This window comes from Podarcis gaigeae (genome assembly GCF_964106915.1).
Source record: "Podarcis gaigeae genome assembly, chromosome: 6".
Lineage (NCBI taxonomy): Eukaryota > Metazoa > Chordata > Lepidosauria > Squamata > Lacertidae > Podarcis > Podarcis gaigeae.
Window position 1 is genome coordinate 97,288,411 of NC_139682.1, and position 17,787 is coordinate 97,306,197.

Consider the following 17,787-nt stretch of genomic DNA (forward strand, 5'->3'; position numbering starts at 1 on the left):
CTCGGATTTCTCCGTTAACAGTTGAAACAAGACCCCCTTGGGGTGTTCACTGGCGGAGGAAGAGGGGGGAGCGCATCGCCCCTGGCAGCGTGATCCCGGTGGGGTGTCTTCACAGCTGCCCCCACCCACCCACGCAGGGTGCCACGCCCCTGCAGGCCATGCCCCCAGGATGCGTGCCAGCCCTGCCATCGCCTTCTCCCTGCCCCCCCTGGTGCCAGAGCATGAAGCTCTGCCACTGGGGGTGTTGATGCTGTGAACCCCTCCACTGCAGGCTCAAGTTGCATGTATGTAAATAAATAAACCATATATCATAAAAACACCACAGTCTCCACTGTGCCTCATTTCCAAAAGGAAACAAACCCCGAGTGAGTGCTTGAAACATAAACAGTGTGACCACCTTCCTTAGTGCCAACTAAAAGTGAAAACGCAGCAAAGTGAATTGGCTTTCTCTAGAGTTTCGTAGAACTCTGCCCTCGGTTAGGCCTTGAACAAACAAAGGATGCGCATGCAAATGAAGTGAAATGAAAATGCAAATACAATAAAACCATGCTTCCGCGCCGCCCAGTCTCCACGCGGCTCCGCGCTTTTGCTTTTGCTCTAGGCTGAAGTGCCGCTTCCATCCGCTTGGGGCGCTCGCTCTCTCCGTGGCGCGGCTGCTGCCCGTCACCTCGCCTAAGTGCGCAGGCGCAGAGGCGCCGCCATCTTGGCCTCTTTGTGGCGAGCGGCGGAGGACCTGGCGAAGCGGGAGCCGCTTGACGGGCAGAGCAAGCTCCTATGCTGGCCAGGGGCTGAGGCAGAGGTACCCGGCGCAGGACAAGGTTACATTGAGCAGGATTTAAATTTTTAAAATAATAGTTGGCACGTGTGGGTATGAGGGAGGGGCGCCGTGGAGAGAAAAACGGGCTGGGAAGGGAGGGGAGTGCGCAGGCGCGACGAGGCGTCGGGGAAAATGGAGTGGGAAGCCGCATGCGCAGTAGAGCTGCTTGGTTTGGTGGGCGGGAGCCAGGCGCGCGTGCGCATTTGTGTTCCCTGCTCTGTTGGCGTCCGGTTTCATGCATAGAGTCGAGAAGGGCAGAGTCGTGAAACGACCCCTGATTTCCGGGTGTAGTTTGGGCTGTTTAGGGGGGAAACCACGCAAGCGCACTAGGAATGCAACGGCGATCGCCTCCACGTCCGATCCAGTGCTTGGGTTCGATACATAGAATTGTAGAGTTGGAAGCGGGACGGCGGCAGTTTATTTTTATTTTATTTATTTATTTATTCATTACATTTCTGTACCACCTTTATATTTTAATAAAGCTAGAGCGGCCTGTGTTGCAGCCTCAGGTGTTCCTGTTTCATATGTAAGCCGCCTTGACTCCCTGTCAGGGAAATAGCCGGATTACAAATAAATAAATCTATAGTAATAATAATAGTAAATACCTAAATATTGCCGTCAATAATGTAAGGATAGAAACATAGAATTTAGAATGGGATAACAACTATGGAAATAAGTTGTCTTTTCTGTCGTGTAGCTGAGCTTGGAATAGTGTGGACTGTGCTGACTGGGGCTGAGCAAAAATATTCTGCATTGCAGCGGGTTGGACTAGATGACCCTCTTGGTCCCTTCCAGCTCTTTTATTGCAGCATTATATCTCAGTGTGGCCAGTGCTTTCAGAGTCCTGAGTTCCCTCTTGTGTCAGTGGCTTCTATTTGTGTCCTCCTAACAAAAGGAAAATGTCATTATAGCTAATGGGGGACATCTAGCCTCTAGTCTTGCCACCTTGTGCTGCCTGGGGCTCCTGGGAGCTATAGTTCAAGAATACTGGAGGGCAAATTGGAAAAGGCTGCTCTGGAGAAAGAAAGTTAGTCTATGTCCAAGTGCTTTAAGTATGTTTTTAAACCTCCCACAGTAGGGGCTGCACTACTCCACCCAGTTTTGCCATGGGGGACGTGAAGAATTTCCTGTATGCTTGGTGCGGCAAGCGGAAGATCACCCCAGCTTATGAAATCCGTGCTGTGGGCAACAAAAACCGACAGAAGTTCATGTGTGAGGTGAGAGCCTGTGTCTTGAGGAGCTCAAAGCAGCTTTGCTTTGTCTTCACGTGCTTGGAAAAGAATATTTCCTAAAGCTGGGGTGAGCAACACGTTGCATGGGCCAGTGACATCTCTTGTCTAGCACCAGGTGCTTTGGAGTGCTTTCCAGAGACTGCATTAAGCAGCCTAAGCCCACACCCTGCTTCGTCCACCAAAACCGTCCTCCATCCCCATTGCCACTTGGCAACTGCAGCTGGACAGCCACACCCTGATTTAGATTGTACTTTTTATGGCAAACAGGTAATGGGAGTTGTTCATTGTAAACACAAGTTGCTGTATGTTTTGCCATTCGATCCTCTCACTTGAAGAAGTCTCAAAAGCAGCATGCCCAGTTGTTCTTTGCACTTTTTCGTTTTCCAACTTGAAGTCAGTTGGAAATGGTATTTGCGATGAGCTGGTGTGGTGTTGAGACTTCCCATGTTTTTCCTTCCTGAGCCTGTGTATCCACTCATGGCAGGTTCGGGTGACAGGCTTCAACTATACTGGCATGGGCAACTCCACCAACAAGAAAGATGCCCAGACCAACGCAGCAAGGGACTTCCTCAATTACCTGGTTCGAGTGAATGAAATCAAAAGTGAAGAAATCCCAGCTTTCGGAGTAAGTGTTTGTGTTCTGGGGGATATGTGATGTGGTATGTCATGATTTTATAATCAAGGCTAGGTTTGCTGTCAAGGACCAGGATATGATCTCAAAGCATATGACGTGTGTCTAGGTCTGATCGAGGGACTACCTGGGAACCAAATGTAAGCTGCATTTTTTCCAAAAATTTGCTGCAAGGAAGGCTATATACTGAACTCACAAAATACTTGTGCGAAGTTGCTAATGTTTGTGAAACTGGCATAGTTTATTACTGTGGATGATATTTGAAGATTGTATCCAGCTATGTTTTACTCAGAGTAAATCTATTGAAATGAATGAACCTAGTTAGTAATGTCAACTGATTTCAGTGAGTCTGCTCTGGGTCTGACTAACATTGGAGGTTTTGTCTTTCCACCCACTTTCTAAGGGTTAGAATCGTTCTTAAAAGAAAAGAAAGCTGAGGCACATAGGAATGCAGAGCCCGATGTGTGGAGGACATGTAAACGTACAAGCCTCTTAAATTAAAATATTTCCCATTCTGCATTATCTTTATTGTTTTATCACTTGTTGTTGCCTGGGGCTCCTTTGGAAAGGATGGCAGATTAAAAAATAAATTAAAAATAAGTCCACCCCAGTTTTGCAGCTCTTTAAGTTGACCATGAAAGGAAAATACTTAGCAGAGTCTGGGTCACATTTGGGGATTGGGGACTCTGAGGAAAGCAACATTGTAATTCACAAAACACTTGTTCTTGCTTAGGCGGGAGCTGTGGGTGCTGGTGATGGAGAAGTGGCTGGAACAGAAGAAGGTGCAGATGGGTTTACTACACCTTTGGGAGGGCCGATTCCTCCTCATCTGGCTCTCAAAACAGAAGTAGGTAAGGTATTAAAACACCTGCGTCTTACATGCCTTATATGTGTTACACTCTTGGTGCTTTATTAATCAAGAGGTTGGGAAGACAGAGGTGGTGAGACTCTGGGGAATTCTATTAAAATGTACTCACTTCTCTTCCCTGATAGATGGTGTTCCTTCTTCTGGAGTTGGAAGCTCTGGCTATGGGGTAACTCAGTGGGACCGCGGAGCTAATCTGAAGGATTACTATTCCAGGAAGGAGGAGCAGGAGGCTCAGGCAGTAAGGGTTGTTTCTCTCCCCCCTCCCCTTTAAGATAAGTTCAGTACACATTATAGTTCCAGGTCAGTTAATACATAGAAGATACTTCCATATGCTTGTTTGGTGGGGTGGAATTTATGTGAGATTATTCTGCAGGTAAAGCTCAAATATTTGATATTTTTATCTTCTTGGTTAGCATATGAAGTAACTTTTGTTACTGTTACACTTCCTTTAATCTACAGCTATATTTGGGGGATAGTGGAATAATTCTGGGCATATTACAAAATAGATTCTCAGAGGTTGCCTATCAGAACATGTGGAGTCTCCAATACACAGATCTAATGGTTTAGTCATAGTATTAAAGTTGTTTAATTTACTGGGGAAATACTTATCTCACTTAGCTTGCAGACAAGATGATCCAGAAATCTTAAAGACTGTTTCATCTAATACTGACATGTAACAAAGTTAAGAGTGGCCCTTGTAAACTTTAATTACAAGACATTTGTTTCTTACCATCAGACTTTGGAGTCAGAAGAAGTAGACTTAAATGCTAGTCTTCATGGGAATTGGACCTTAGAAAATGCCAAGGCACGCCTGAACCAGTTTTTCCAAAAAGAGAAGATTCAAGGAGAATATAAATACACTCAAGTGGGGCCTGATCACAACAGGTTTGCTAGGTTTTCACCTTTGTGTTGCTGATAATGTTGAAATGCTTCTTGGCTGCTCTGCACTTTCAAATAGGGAATTTAGTTACCTTAATGGATACGCTGAGTAAACAAAGGTACAATCAACGATTTCTTTTTAAGCGGCCAAAATCATATTAATCTGTGGGGTTTATTTCTTGGTTTCTTTGTCCAAGTTTGCAACCTGCCTTTAATTGGTGTTTTTTTTGTTGTTGTTTTTTAAGAAAAGGAGGTATTTTATACACTTTTCTGGTAGGCACTCTTTAAACCCAAGCTATACGTTGAGCAGAATCTCAGGCTTCTTGGGCTCTATCAGATGCGGGTGGTGGTTACTCGTGAGTAACCAGTCAGGACTCCGACCTGTCTTTTACAGGTTTTATTGGTGCAAACTATTTACAGTGGTGCCCCGCAAGACGAACGCCTCGCAAGACAGAAAACCCGCTAGACGAAAGGGTTTTCCATTTTGGAGGCGCTTCGCAAAACAAATTTCCCTATGGGGTTGCTTCGCAAGACGAAAAAATCTTGCGTCCCCCCGCGGTTTCCCCCCGCTTTTTCCGCCCTTTTCCTAAGCCGCTAAGCCGCTTATCAGCTGTTCCGCTGATAAGCCGCTTAACAGCTGAACGCAGAAAGCCGCTAGACCTCTGTAGCGCTAATCCACTAAGCTGTCAATGGGCTTGCTTCGCAAGACGAAAAAACCACTAGAAAACCGCTAGACGAAGAGAATCGCGGAACGGATTCTTTTCGTCTAGCGAGGCACCACTGTATAGTGCAGAACCACAGAGTTCATGCCTGTCTTAGTCACTTGCAGAATCCAGGAGTAGCCTCTTCCGGCTTCTCCCCCAACATAAGAACTTATACACCCCAAATCTCCTCCTCCCCTCCTTGCGTTTCACCCCTCTGCGCAGGCTGGGTGATGGAAGTGGCGTGTGTGCCTCCTGGGCAGCTGGGCTAGGTGAGGCGCTTGGGCTCCCAGCAGCATCTTTGAGCCCTTTCCTACCTTGGCTGGCCCCTTCCCTCTTCTCTCCACTGGAGGTGTGGCTTTCCCCACCGCTGGACAAGGAGGTCCAGCGTTGGAGGCTCTCTGTATTCCCCTGCCTGCCTCCCTCCCCTGTTCCGATGGCAAGCCCCTGACAGGCTCATAAGACTGCAGGACAGGGAGCTCTACTGAAGTATCACAATTTTTGAATTATGTGAAAAACAAGACTTACTGCATGTAAAATAACAGCACATCAAGGGGATATGACAGAGGGAAGCTTGTATCTTTTATGAAGTAATTTTCTATATGGGTCATTTTAAAAATGCAATTTTCTCCATATGCTATAATGGAATCCTAGGAGAACTTTATCATTTTATTTGTTGATAATAATAAATTTATTACTTATACCCCACCCATCTGATCAGTCTTTAGAGCAAGGCTGTTACTGTCATGCTAGTTTGGAGTGATTCCAGCTTGATTTCTGAATTGTACTGGCACCTAATTGCCATTTGCACAGCTCCCTCTGATAAGGGATAGACATCTTATGTTAAAAAGGAATACATTTGATTGTGGTTATTTCTTGACAAAACTTATACTCAGGAGACTATATATTTAAACAAGCCTTTGAAAGCGGTCTGCCAATGTTGGTAGCTCTGATCCAGTTACTTGCTGGATCCTCCGTCCTCAACCTGTGCTTCTTCTGCCACTTTCCCTAGCCATAGTCCAAACTGTGTTCCCTAACGGCAGCTGCTATTTGTCAGTCTCTCTAATCTAGCCACTGCCAGGAGTGGAGCATAGCCTCCATAGAGCTGCATTCTCCCTGCTGAGAACATACAGTTTTGTTTTTTGGCAACTGTCCGCCCCATTTCTCTCCTCCCTTTCAAGGAACTGTTGCCATTGTTTGACTTCAGCTTTCCAGATAACAGCCAGTCTTCTGGCTACGGTGCTGCTTTTGAAGCTGAGCTTGGAAGAGGTCTGTATTTTAGTGTCCCATATTTGCACTTAAAGAACAGAAACAGGCCTGGTGACACACTTCCAGGGCAAGGAGGCAATTCCCCTGTGATCCCTTCTGGCTGGCAAAACAACAGCAAGAAATCTGGAGGGAGGACTTCTAGCATCACTTCAACAGCTGTCTCTGAAAATTCCAGAAGCCTGGAGCAGCTGATACCATCTGCTTGGTGAAGCCTATGAAACTCCAGGAGTATCCTCTTTAAGGAAGGAATTGGAAGATAAAACTGTAGAGTGAAAGATATATATTTTTTAAAGGCCGTCCAATTTTAGCTGTGTAAACTGCTTTGAGAATATGCCTTTTATGTCAAGGGTGGAAAAGGGCACATTCTGCAGTTATAGCTAGTGCTCACGGCAACGATGCTTGCGGGTTTCTGGTGTCTCTATCGAAAACACCACCAGGTGTGTGAGAAAAGGCAGTGCAATAGGGGAGAACCAGGAGGTCAAGGACCTCTCTCGTTCTGGCTCCAATGATCCATAGTTGGTTGGGCTGAATATGTTCCATCTGAACTGGGCCATTGTGTAATCAGAATCAGATTTAATTTCTGGCTTTAAGTGTACTTTGTGACATTACTTTTTTCTTCCAGCTTCCAGTGGAGATAATTGCCTTGAGTACGCAAAACATTGTCAGGGTTGCCATCTTTTTACTGGCCCTACTCCTGGGTGTTAAATCAGCAGCTTGGTGTGCAGTAATCACTTTGGTAAAGCTTCACTATCCCAGGAAAAACTTTGCCTGCTTAATTTCTGCATGACAGACTAGAATACAAAAGAGTGGTACTGGTAAAAAGGTGGCAGCCCTAATTTTGAATGCTTTGGAAGGTGTTAATTACAGAATATTTTCCCACTCAACTGTTGTGGAAGTTGTACTTCTCTGGAATGTGACTTCCAATCCGTTTGCTTGATGAAGATGGGAGCAGTGAGTGACAGTACGTTTCTCAGCCTGCTTGCTATTTTCCAGAGAGCGTTCCAGGGTGTAGAACTTGTTACTCCCAGGAAGGCTCGGATAGATCACTTGTGTCTGCAGGGAAGCAAAAAGATGTTTTCGAAAACATGCTGTGATATATCCAATGGTTTAGATTTATCTAAAACTTAAACTTGCTTAGTAGGGGGATGCATAGTTTGCGTAGCCTGTGCAGTGCAGTGTTTCCCAAACGGGTCTCCAGCTGGTTTTGGGCTACAACTCCTATAATCCCTAGCTAGCAAGATCAGTGGTCAGGGATGGTGGGAATTGTAGTCTTAACAACAGCTGGAGACCCAGGTTTGGGAAACGCTGTTCTAGTGGATGACTGCAGCTACGCAAACAAAAATTCTGAGAAAGCATTGGTAAGTTTTGATGTTTCCTTTTTAGTGTTACAAAAACTTCTGCTTCCAGTTCTAGAATAACTAGTGGTCACCATTATATCAAATTCTGCTGTCCCATCTTTTAAAGTGCCAGCTGCCTGGTTCCATCCTGATTTGAGTAAAGCCCACCCCTTTGCGCAGACCCAACTTGTCCCAAATCGAAAAGCCCTCCTCCCAACACCAGTTTTGTTTTAAACTCATCTAACATGGAATTCTGATTGACTTAAAACTGGAAGCAGATTCCCAAACCAACCTATTTTAAAGTTTTAAGAAAAAAAGTTTAGGACCTGGAAACAGTTCATACTATTTTTTGCTCATCTAAAGGAGCTGTGCACATATTTCTATCCCATTTTTATAAATATAAATATACTTCCTTTGGGTAGTCTCATAAAAAAGCGAATTGCAAGTTTGAAACTGGCCATTTGGGCTAATACTGTGTCTGCTCATTATGTAACTGATTCATTTTGTGAAAATTAAGTGGATAGTTTCCCATGGACAAATACAGCAGGGATTTTTTAAAAAAATTCCACATCATAGATGAGAGTTGGTACCATGTCTTCCTGGCATTTCATTTGTGATTGGATGTTTCTTTCCAGAAACTAGTTTGGGAGTATATAATTCTAAACACAAGCATGCTTTCCTTGCGCACAAACAGGGTGCTATGTCAGATGGCAGGTTGGGAAGATGACTCCATAGCAGCATTGCAGGTTAAGCTCCAGGCTGAAAGGGGTGGCCAACTGCAACACCAGAGATTTTTGCTCATTCACACATGTGCTGCTGCTTAGGCTGTACTAAGCAATCACATGGGGATCTATTGTAAATTGATTTCTGGTGTTGCTGTTCCCCCCCAGGTGGAGGAGAATGAATTGAGTGCTGGATATAAGCCTGGCTGAGAAACATACTGGCATCGGTGTCATTAATGAAAGGGTGGCTGTTGTGTCCCTGAGAGCCAGTGGCCTCTTGACTCATGAAGCCGCTGTGCCTGAAGGTCAGTTCACTGGTGGTTTAGGAAGTGGCCTCTGAGCGTACTCTAACTTCTCTTATTTGCAGTGAGATATCAAAACCTTGAACTAGTTGCAGGTGCAATGTGATCTTCTTGCAACACAGCAGAAATGCTGGGGGCAATTCCACCTATGAAAGTATAAGAAGACCTCGACAAATTTTAAAACCCAGTTTGAGTTAATTACCATTCCCAAGCAATTTATTTATAACCTGACAGTTCTTACACATGTTTACTCAAAAATGCACCCCACTCAGTTAAATGAGTAACTTTCTGAGGACTGTCACCCAAACTTCATTGGTAATAGGTGTATACATTGTAACATAAACATATTTAGGACTACAGCCGTGTCCATTCGAACCTTAAATGACCAAGTTATTTATGGAAACTAAACCAACTGATCGCATTTCAAAGCAGGTAAAAATAAAAGCCACGTGAAGCCGTGTATTTATCTTGCTACCTAGGGTGGTAGTTCCAACCTCAGCCATATTTTTCCTAGATAGCTTGTTGAGGGAAGTGCTACCTTTACTGTTGCCTATTTTGCCAGATTAGTCATATTTTGGCTCCTTTTTGGGCAAAAACCTGCAGTTGCAGATGTGAGGCTGAGATAGACAAAATCCTAAATGGAGTTTTTAAAATCTGGTTCTCTTTCGGTTTTGGGTTTTGTACAGTGTGCTTCTATTCTGCAATTAAATCCTGTAATTATTTTAGTCTAATTATTTTTTTCTTCTCAATGGATTCATATTAATTTGGAAGCTTATGATTTGCCCATTCTTTTTTAACCAGCAAGACATACAGATTATAAATTATTCTCTTAAGAACACCTTTAAAACATTGTGAAAACATGTGCTTGGAAAGAGCTGCTCACTTTACAGTAACTTTACAGCGAAGTCATTAATTTTTTTAAAGTGCTAATCATGTGGAGTTAACAGTGAAAGTTTGAATTTTATTGGGCTTTGCTTACTGGAAAAGGCCTGGCTATGTTGGAAGTGCCTAGTTTGATCTCCCTCAAAAACTAAAGTCCTAATACTCTGCTTTCTGTATGTGTTGCAGGAGCTTTATTGCAGAAATGACCATTTATGTCAAAAAGCCGGCTAGAAGTAAGTGTCGTATTGGGAGTGAATTTAGAGTTGTATTTTGTGCAATCCCTATTGGAAGTTTTTTTAAATATACTGTTGGTTTTGGTGGTTTTAGTGAGTCTCAACTCTTTCAGGCACTTGCAGTTGAAATCAATATGTGAAGTACAGTTCCCTTCCTAGTGGGGTGGGAGAGCTGAAAATAATGCCAATATATTTCACATCTGGCAACCAATGCACCCCTTTGGTGTCAGATAGTACATGGGTAAAGGTAAAGGGACCCCTGACCATTAGGTCCATTCGTGGCCAACTCTGGGCTTGCAGCGCTCATCTCGCTTTATTGGCTGAGGGAGCCGGCATACAGCTTCTGGGTCATGTGGCCAGCAGGACTAAGCCGCTGCTGGTGAACCAGAGCAGCACACGGAAACGCCGTTTACCTTCCCGCCGGAGCGGTACCTATTTATCTATTTGCACTTTGATGTGCTTTCGAACTGCTAGGATGGCAGGAGCTGGGACCGAGCAACGGGAGCTCACCCCGTCACGGGCTTTCGGACCGCCGACCTTCTAATTGGCAAGTCCTAGGTTCTGTGGTTTAACCCACAGCGCCACCCACGTCCACAGTACATTTGGTAGATGAGTCTAAAAAGCCCAGGACACGGCCCTTTAGCAGCTATGATGGCTCATTTACCAGAAGTAATGTATTTAGCATTAGCTCTGGAAGTGTATACTCAATTCTGACCAAACTAAGCCTCCTGGTGTATATTTTTCTCTAGGAGAAAAATAGGTTGTAGCCTATAGCCCAAACTACTCTAGGTCCCCTTGATTCCATGCCCACACATGCCAGCCCTCTTATTGCATGTTAGCCAACAAGGTACACAACTAGAGAACCAAGACCCTGTGGGATAGCTGGGTAAATGGGAAAAAGAAATGTCAAGGGCCTTTGATTCTGCTGCTGCTGCTGCTGCTGCTGCTGCTGCTGCTGCTGCTGCTGCTGTTGTTGTTGTTGTTGTTGTTGTTGTTGTTGTTGTTGTAATTTAATATTTGTACCCTGCCCATTTGACTGGGTTGCCCCAGCCACTCTGGGCAACTTCCAACATATATAAAAACATAATAAAACATTAAACCTTAAAAAGTTTCCGATACTTCTATAGATTATATAGTTACTCATTTCCTTTACAGCTGATGGGAAGGCATTCCACAGGGTGGGCGCCACTACTGAGAAGGCCCACTGCCCTCTGTTAGAGGTGGCTGCTTGCAGCTGACCAACCTCACATGTATAAATAAATCTGAGATTGAACAGATGATAACCCTTGAACAGGTTATTGATTTTATAAACAAGCCCTAACACAAACTTGGCAGAGATAATCTTAGTAACTACTTTCTAACATGTGGGCAAAATATTCCTGCACTGCAGTGGGTGGGATCAGATGAGGCATGTGGTCCCTTCCAGTGTTCAATGATTCTTTGCGTTCCCTGATGGTAATTAAGTACCAAAGCAATTTGATTACTTGCACTGATAAAATGTCAGGGCTCCCGTTTGTGATCTTTGAGAAGTTTCATTGTTGTTGTTTAGTGACTTCTGGTTGGGAGATGGCGCTGTGAAACACATCTCTCTTTTCTCTCTGGACTAATAAAATTTCAAACTATGGCAATATTGGACTGCTCTATTTCAGGAATCTATGCTCGTGAGCATGGCTCAAACAAAAAGCTGGCTGCACAGTCCTGTGCTCTGTCTTTGGTTAGGCAGCTCTATCACTTGAACATCATTGAGCCTTACTCTGGACAGACCAAGAAGAAGGAAGGTGAATCGGTGAGTCCTGTTGCAAATGTCCTATGCTGTTGTGTGTGTGTGCATTTGTGCGAGTGCACAAAAGCATTCCTCAGACTTGTAAAAGATTTCATTCTGTTGAATAGTCACCAGACTAGAGTGTCTTTTGGTAGCACTTTGGAGCCTTTCTGTATCAACTGGCTTTCTTGAGAACATCTTTACGCATTTCAATTTCATAGGTGGAGCCTTATGAAGTCAACATCTCTTCAGATTTAGAATATCACTTGCAAGGCATCGTTGAGGAGATGTGTCTTGAAACGGTTCCACCGGTGAGTGTGTGGTCAAGAACAGCTTTCTTTTCACTTTCTCAGTCAGATGGGATTCTGCCCATTTTCACTAAGCACTGTGTTATTTTTCTAACTAACTTGGCAGCCCGAAGATCCCAACTTCCCTGCTATTCTCAACATTGGAAAGTTGGCCCACTTTGAACCATCCCAGAAACAGAATCAGACAGGGGTCGTGCCATGGTCCCCCCCTCAGTCAAACTGGAATCCGTGGACTAGCTGCAATATTGATGAGGGTCCTCTGGCATACGTAAGCCTACAATTGATATATTTTATTGTGATTCCTGGCATGACTCATTTTTACTTTTTACAGAAATTTGTTTGCTGTTTACTTAGTTGGCTTTGTTGTACCTATTTTAAAGCAGTATGTATCTTCAAATCTTGTGATCTTTTCTCAGGCTACACCAGAACAGATAAGCATTGACCTAAAAAGCAACCTCATGTATCAGCTGGAAAATGATCAGGAACTGCAAAAAGTAAGTCAGCTGACATTTAATGTTCTTGAGGCTTCTGATAGGTTTTCACAGGTTAGAGAAAATTGCAAGGATATATTTTTGGGAGTGCTAGCTTTACATTACCACAGATATTAGCCAAAATGTCTTATAGACTTGGGTTAGTTTGGGGTATAAAGCCGAACTCTACATACATGTGTTGGCTATTTGCAATTTAATAGCGCTGCAGAGAGCTTGCTGGGGAGACCATGCATTAAAAAGGGACTCAAAAATAACTTAAACAAGGTTTTAATAACAAAAACAAAAACTCCTTATACACTAAATACATCAACAACAAACCAGACCCAACCACCAGCCCATCCCCCAGGGTAATGAGGGAGCTAGGTGCTGCTCCTTATTTACTATACCCAGTTGCTGACACAGCTTGATTAACACAACTCAGCAGCACCTGCTATGTTTCACAGCTGCAAGACTGGGTCTCGTTATCTGCCCTGGCCCTGGCTCTTAAAGACATACACAACTTGTGAAATAATAATGAACCTTCACATTTTAAAGTGACCATTCAACAACATGGAGCACAACTCCCAAGATACATGCTATCTTACTTCCACATACCTTGTCCCTGTCTGTCATTTCCCAGTGGCTCTTCTCCATCTGCTAGGGGGCAGGTTCTTTAGAGTAAGTTTTGGCCAGGTATTGTGCCTGATCACTTCTACTTCCTCTTTTGTCCTAGTCTGCCAGAGAAGGTTGTAGGTCTTTGAACTGTCAGAAGCATACTCACCAGTATGATGTGCATATGTGTACATACACACACACACACACACACACACACACACAGATAGATCTTTGTGTTGTATATAAAGGGGAGGAAACCAAAGGGTATACTTAGATCTCCAAACTTTCAAAGTGTGCAGAAGTTGGGGTGAGGAAGACAGTGGTTTATTTGCTAATACATAGCCAGGAAACTGCCAATTGCCAGGTTATTTGCTGAATATTAATCACAAACTGCTTTCTGTCCCAGATTCTTCAAGAGAGGGAAACTCTGCCTGTGAAAAAGTTTGAGCGAGAGATTCTGGATGCCATCCACCAAAATTCTGTTGTCATCATCCGTGGGGCAACAGGCTGTGGCAAAACCACACAGGTTCCACAGTACATCCTGGATGAATTTATTCACAGTGGAAGAGCTGCTGAGTGTAATGTGGTTGTGACTCAGGTGAAGAGCCTGTTCAGAATAGTACTTAAGATTAGTGAAGTATTTGGGAATAATGCCCATCAGAATTAGTTGCCACGAAATTTAGTAAACCAAGCCGTAATATATCCTTAGTGCTCCCATTTGTTATCTTGTGGATGCAATGCATACTTCTCAACCATCCCTGTGAGATTGATTTGCTAATTGTCCATCACTGTGCAGTAGTTAACTTGAAAATGACTGAGTAATGTATCTTAATAGGAAAAGGGTACAGACAGTGACATCATCTCAGCTCAGTTTTCAAAAACTGTCTTTGTCAATTGACAGATAGGTAGCCGTGTTGGTCTGCCATAGTCAAAACAAAAAAAATACCTTCCAGTAGCACCTTAAAGACCAACTAAGTCAGTTCTTGGTATGAGCTTCGTGTGCATGCACACTTCTTCAGATACACTGAAACAGAAGTTTCCAGACCCTTCTATATAGTGAGAAGGTGGGGAGGGGTATTACTCAGAAGGGTGGTGGGAATGGGTGATTGGCAGATAGCTGTGATGAGCCTGTTGACGACACTTAACGACTGCAATAGGTCTTACAGAAAAAAGCAAGGGGTGAAAAGGTGAAAAATGGCTTTGTCATGTATAATGAGATAAGAATCCAAGGTCTTTGTTCAGACCAGGTTTCTCCATGGTTTTAAGTTTGGTGATAAGTTGCAATTCAGCAGCTTCTCTTTCCAGTCTATTTCTGAAATTCCTTTGTAGTAAAACAGCTACTTTGAGATCTTGTATAGAATGTCCTGGGTGGTTGAAGTGTTCTTCTACTGGTTTCTCTGTCTTGTGATTCCTGATGTCCGATTTATGTCTGTTTATTCTTTGGCGTAAGGTCTGGCCTGTTTGTCCAATATAGAGAGCTGAAGGACACTGTTGGCATTTGATGGCATACACAATGTTAGACGATGAGCAATTAAATAGTCCCGAGATGGTATGTGTGATGTTGTTGGGGCCAGTAATGGTGTTGTCCGGGTGTATGTGGCAGCAAAGTTGGCATCTGGGTTTATTGCAGGCTCTGGTGCCAGTGTCCGTGTTAGGTCTGGTTGTAGTATTATTGTGGAGCTGTTATACCGTAAACCAACTGACCGACAAACATATCTACATGCCTCTAGCTACCATCCCAAACATACCAAACAGTCCATTGTATATAGCCAGGCACTACGTTACAGCCGCATCTGTTCCAATTCTACAGACAGAGACTCTCACCTAAGAGATCTACAGCAAACCTTTTTAGGTTTAGCAAACCTAGTCATCACATACAGCTCCCAAGTTAAAACAGTACAACGCATCATCAGAGATCTACAACCTCTCCTGGACAATGACAGTTCTCTTTCTCAAGCTCTGGGAGGAAGACCTTTCATTGCCTACAGACAGCCACCCAGTCTTAAACAACTCCTAACCCACAATAATACTACAACCAGACCTAACACGGACACTGGCACCAGAGCCTGCAATAAACCCAGATGCCAACTTTGCTGCCACATACACCCGGACAACACCATTACTGGCCCCAACAACATCACACATACCATCTCGGGACTATTTAATTGCTCATCGTCTAACATTGTGTATGCCATCAAATGCCAACAGTGTCCTTCAGCTCTCTATATTGGACAAACAGGCCAGACCTTACGCCAAAGAATAAACAGACATAAATCGGACATCAGGAATCACAAGACAGAGAAACCAGTAGAAGAACACTTCAACCACCCAGGACATTCTATACAAGATCTCAAAGTAGCTGTTTTACTACAAAGGAATTTCAGAAATAGACTGGAAAGAGAAGCTGCTGAATTGCAACTTATCACCAAACTTAAAACCATGGAGAAACCTGGTCTGAACAAAGACCTTGGATTCTTATCTCATTATACATGACAAAGCCATTTTTCACCTTTTCACCCCTTGCTTTTTTCTGTAAGACCTATTGCAGTCGTTAAGAATCGTCAACAGGCTCATCACAGCTATCTGCCAATCACCCATTCCCACCACCCTTCTGAGTAATACCCCTCCCCACCTTCTCACTATATAGAAGGGTCTGGAAACTTCTGTTTCAGTGTATCTGAAGAGGTGTGCATGCACACGAAAGCTCATACCAAGAACTGACTTAGTTGGTCTTTAAGGTGCTACTGGAAGGTTTTTTTTTTGTTTTGTCAATTGAGACTGCATTTTCCTCCTCAAGTTTTCCAGTATGAAAATGTACATGTTGGAATTTGTATTTAATTTATTTAAAGCATTTTTGCCCTGCTCAACAACTGAAAAGACAATCGTTTATTTTCAGTTTTATGTTTATCACAGGACTGAGGTTTTTTGGATCAGAGTTGTCTTGGCCCTGACTATTTCAGGTTTTGAAATGCTAGCATTAATTTTTGGCTTTCTTCCTGCGCAGATGTGGGTGGGTGGAGAGATTGCAGATCACTGAATTCCCAGCATCCAATGTTTGGGTACCTTGGTATCATGACATCTTTGATTTTTCCACCTTTTGATAGATGCTGTTTGAATGTCTTGTTTCCAGTTCTATCATTTTCATTCATGAGTTTGTTGCAGGGAATTGGTGTTGATGAGTTGGTGCAGATTTCATATTTTGAATTGAAAGATGTTTCCTTTAATTCTATAGCCCAGGAGGATCAGTGCTGTTTCTGTGGCAGAACGAGTCTCCTACGAGAGAGGAGAAGAACCTGGGAATAGCTGTGGTTATAGTGTCCGCTTTGAATCGGTGCTTCCCCGACCCCATGCCAGCATGATGTTCTGCACTGTAGGTGTGTGCTGCTTTCCATTCTCTCATTTTCAGGCTAGGATAGCGAGGTGATATAGAAAATCTGGAGCTAAGCAGAGTTGGAGAACCTCATCTCACAGTGGTTTTAGTCATAGTGAACATGAAAATGATTGAAATCTTAGAAACTTACTTTATGCAGCCTCTGTCTAGAAGCTTTGCACTAGAATGAAAATGGTGCCATTTCCTCCTCATGAGAGAGGTAGCTGTCAAACCCATAGTAGTAATTGGAAAGGAGCTGTAGAAAGGGCTTAGATGTGTGTTTGTACTGAGGGGTTGGAGGTGTTTTTTATTTTGTTTTCTGTAGAGGGGGGCTGGGAATTCCCCCCTACCCATTTCTGACCTTCACCTGATACCTATCTTCATTGACATGAATTTCCTTTTTCTCCTTCAAGGTGTCCTCTTGAGGAAGCTGGAAGCTGGCATCCGTGGAATCAGTCATGTTATTGTGGATGAAATCCATGAGAGAGACATTAATGTAAGCTTTGAACTCTACCCAAACAGCTTGTTTGCCACCTGGCTCCCTTAACATTTTGTAAGCATGCCTATTGTTGTGAAAGGGAGTAGGTGCTTCTGTTAGGTTCTGCTGACACTATGTTTCTGCACCATTAAAACAAAGTTGTCCTCAGCTTACAAACTGGTGGTTCTCTTGTTCACCTCTAGCCCCTGCTAGAGATCTACGTGCTAGTACCTAGAGCTATCCTTTAGGCAAATCGGGTAGATAGAAAATAACTCTACAAAATTATCCATTGGTCCTGTAACTTTGAGCAAATGTGAAAGGTGCACTCCGAAGCACCCCAGCATTCATCAGATGGTGGGAACTAGAATGGGGCATTGTTACTACTGTATATTGGGGGTTTAGATTGCAGTGGACCTTAGTTGTCACATCGTTGCTAAGAGGCTGAGCTATGAATTGAGAAGCCTGCCCTCTCTGAATGCCCTCTCTGCCATGAATTCACTAGGAATCCTTGTGCAAGCCACCTTTCCTCAACCACCCATCTGCACTATCTGCCCCTCCTTTTCTTAATTCTGCCTTCTGTCTTGTGGTGGTTTTGGTAATAGCTTTAATGATGGAATCACTGTTTTTATTTTTTCTATTTCTATATTTTGCTAGCCACTTTGAAGGGGAAAAACAAGATATTTTTTTTTGTATGGATAAATAAATATGGGGATAACCACCCTTGTGTAGCTGCAGAACCTGTGGCCCTGCAGATGTTGCTGAACTACACCCCCTCCATCATTCCTGACCAGGAGCCGTGCTGACTGAGGTCGATGGGAGATGGAGCCCAGTGGCATCGCAAGGACCACAGGTTCCCCACCCCTGTTATAAGGTTACATGGTAGTGATGTGAAGTGTTTTGAACAATATAAA

General features: G+C 43.6%; 1 protein-coding gene across 1 annotated transcript in view; it reads left to right on the forward strand.

Annotated features, from left to right (window-relative positions):
* The first annotated feature begins 673 nt into the window (after positions 1–673).
* The window catches only part of DHX9 (DExH-box helicase 9), a 31,693-nt gene continuing 14,579 nt past the window's right edge, over positions 674–17,787 (forward strand). The window contains 14 exon segments of the mRNA XM_083743775.1: positions 674–799; positions 1,893–2,034; positions 2,534–2,674; positions 3,414–3,531; positions 3,674–3,786; positions 4,285–4,433; positions 9,827–9,873; positions 11,523–11,659; positions 11,857–11,946; positions 12,050–12,211; positions 12,360–12,437; positions 13,435–13,626; positions 16,261–16,402; positions 16,812–16,894. Coding sequence (XP_083599901.1) covers positions 1,924–2,034; positions 2,534–2,674; positions 3,414–3,531; positions 3,674–3,786; positions 4,285–4,433; positions 9,827–9,873; positions 11,523–11,659; positions 11,857–11,946; positions 12,050–12,211; positions 12,360–12,437; positions 13,435–13,626; positions 16,261–16,402; positions 16,812–16,894 — 1,563 coding nt within the window. The 5' untranslated portion in view covers positions 674–799; positions 1,893–1,923.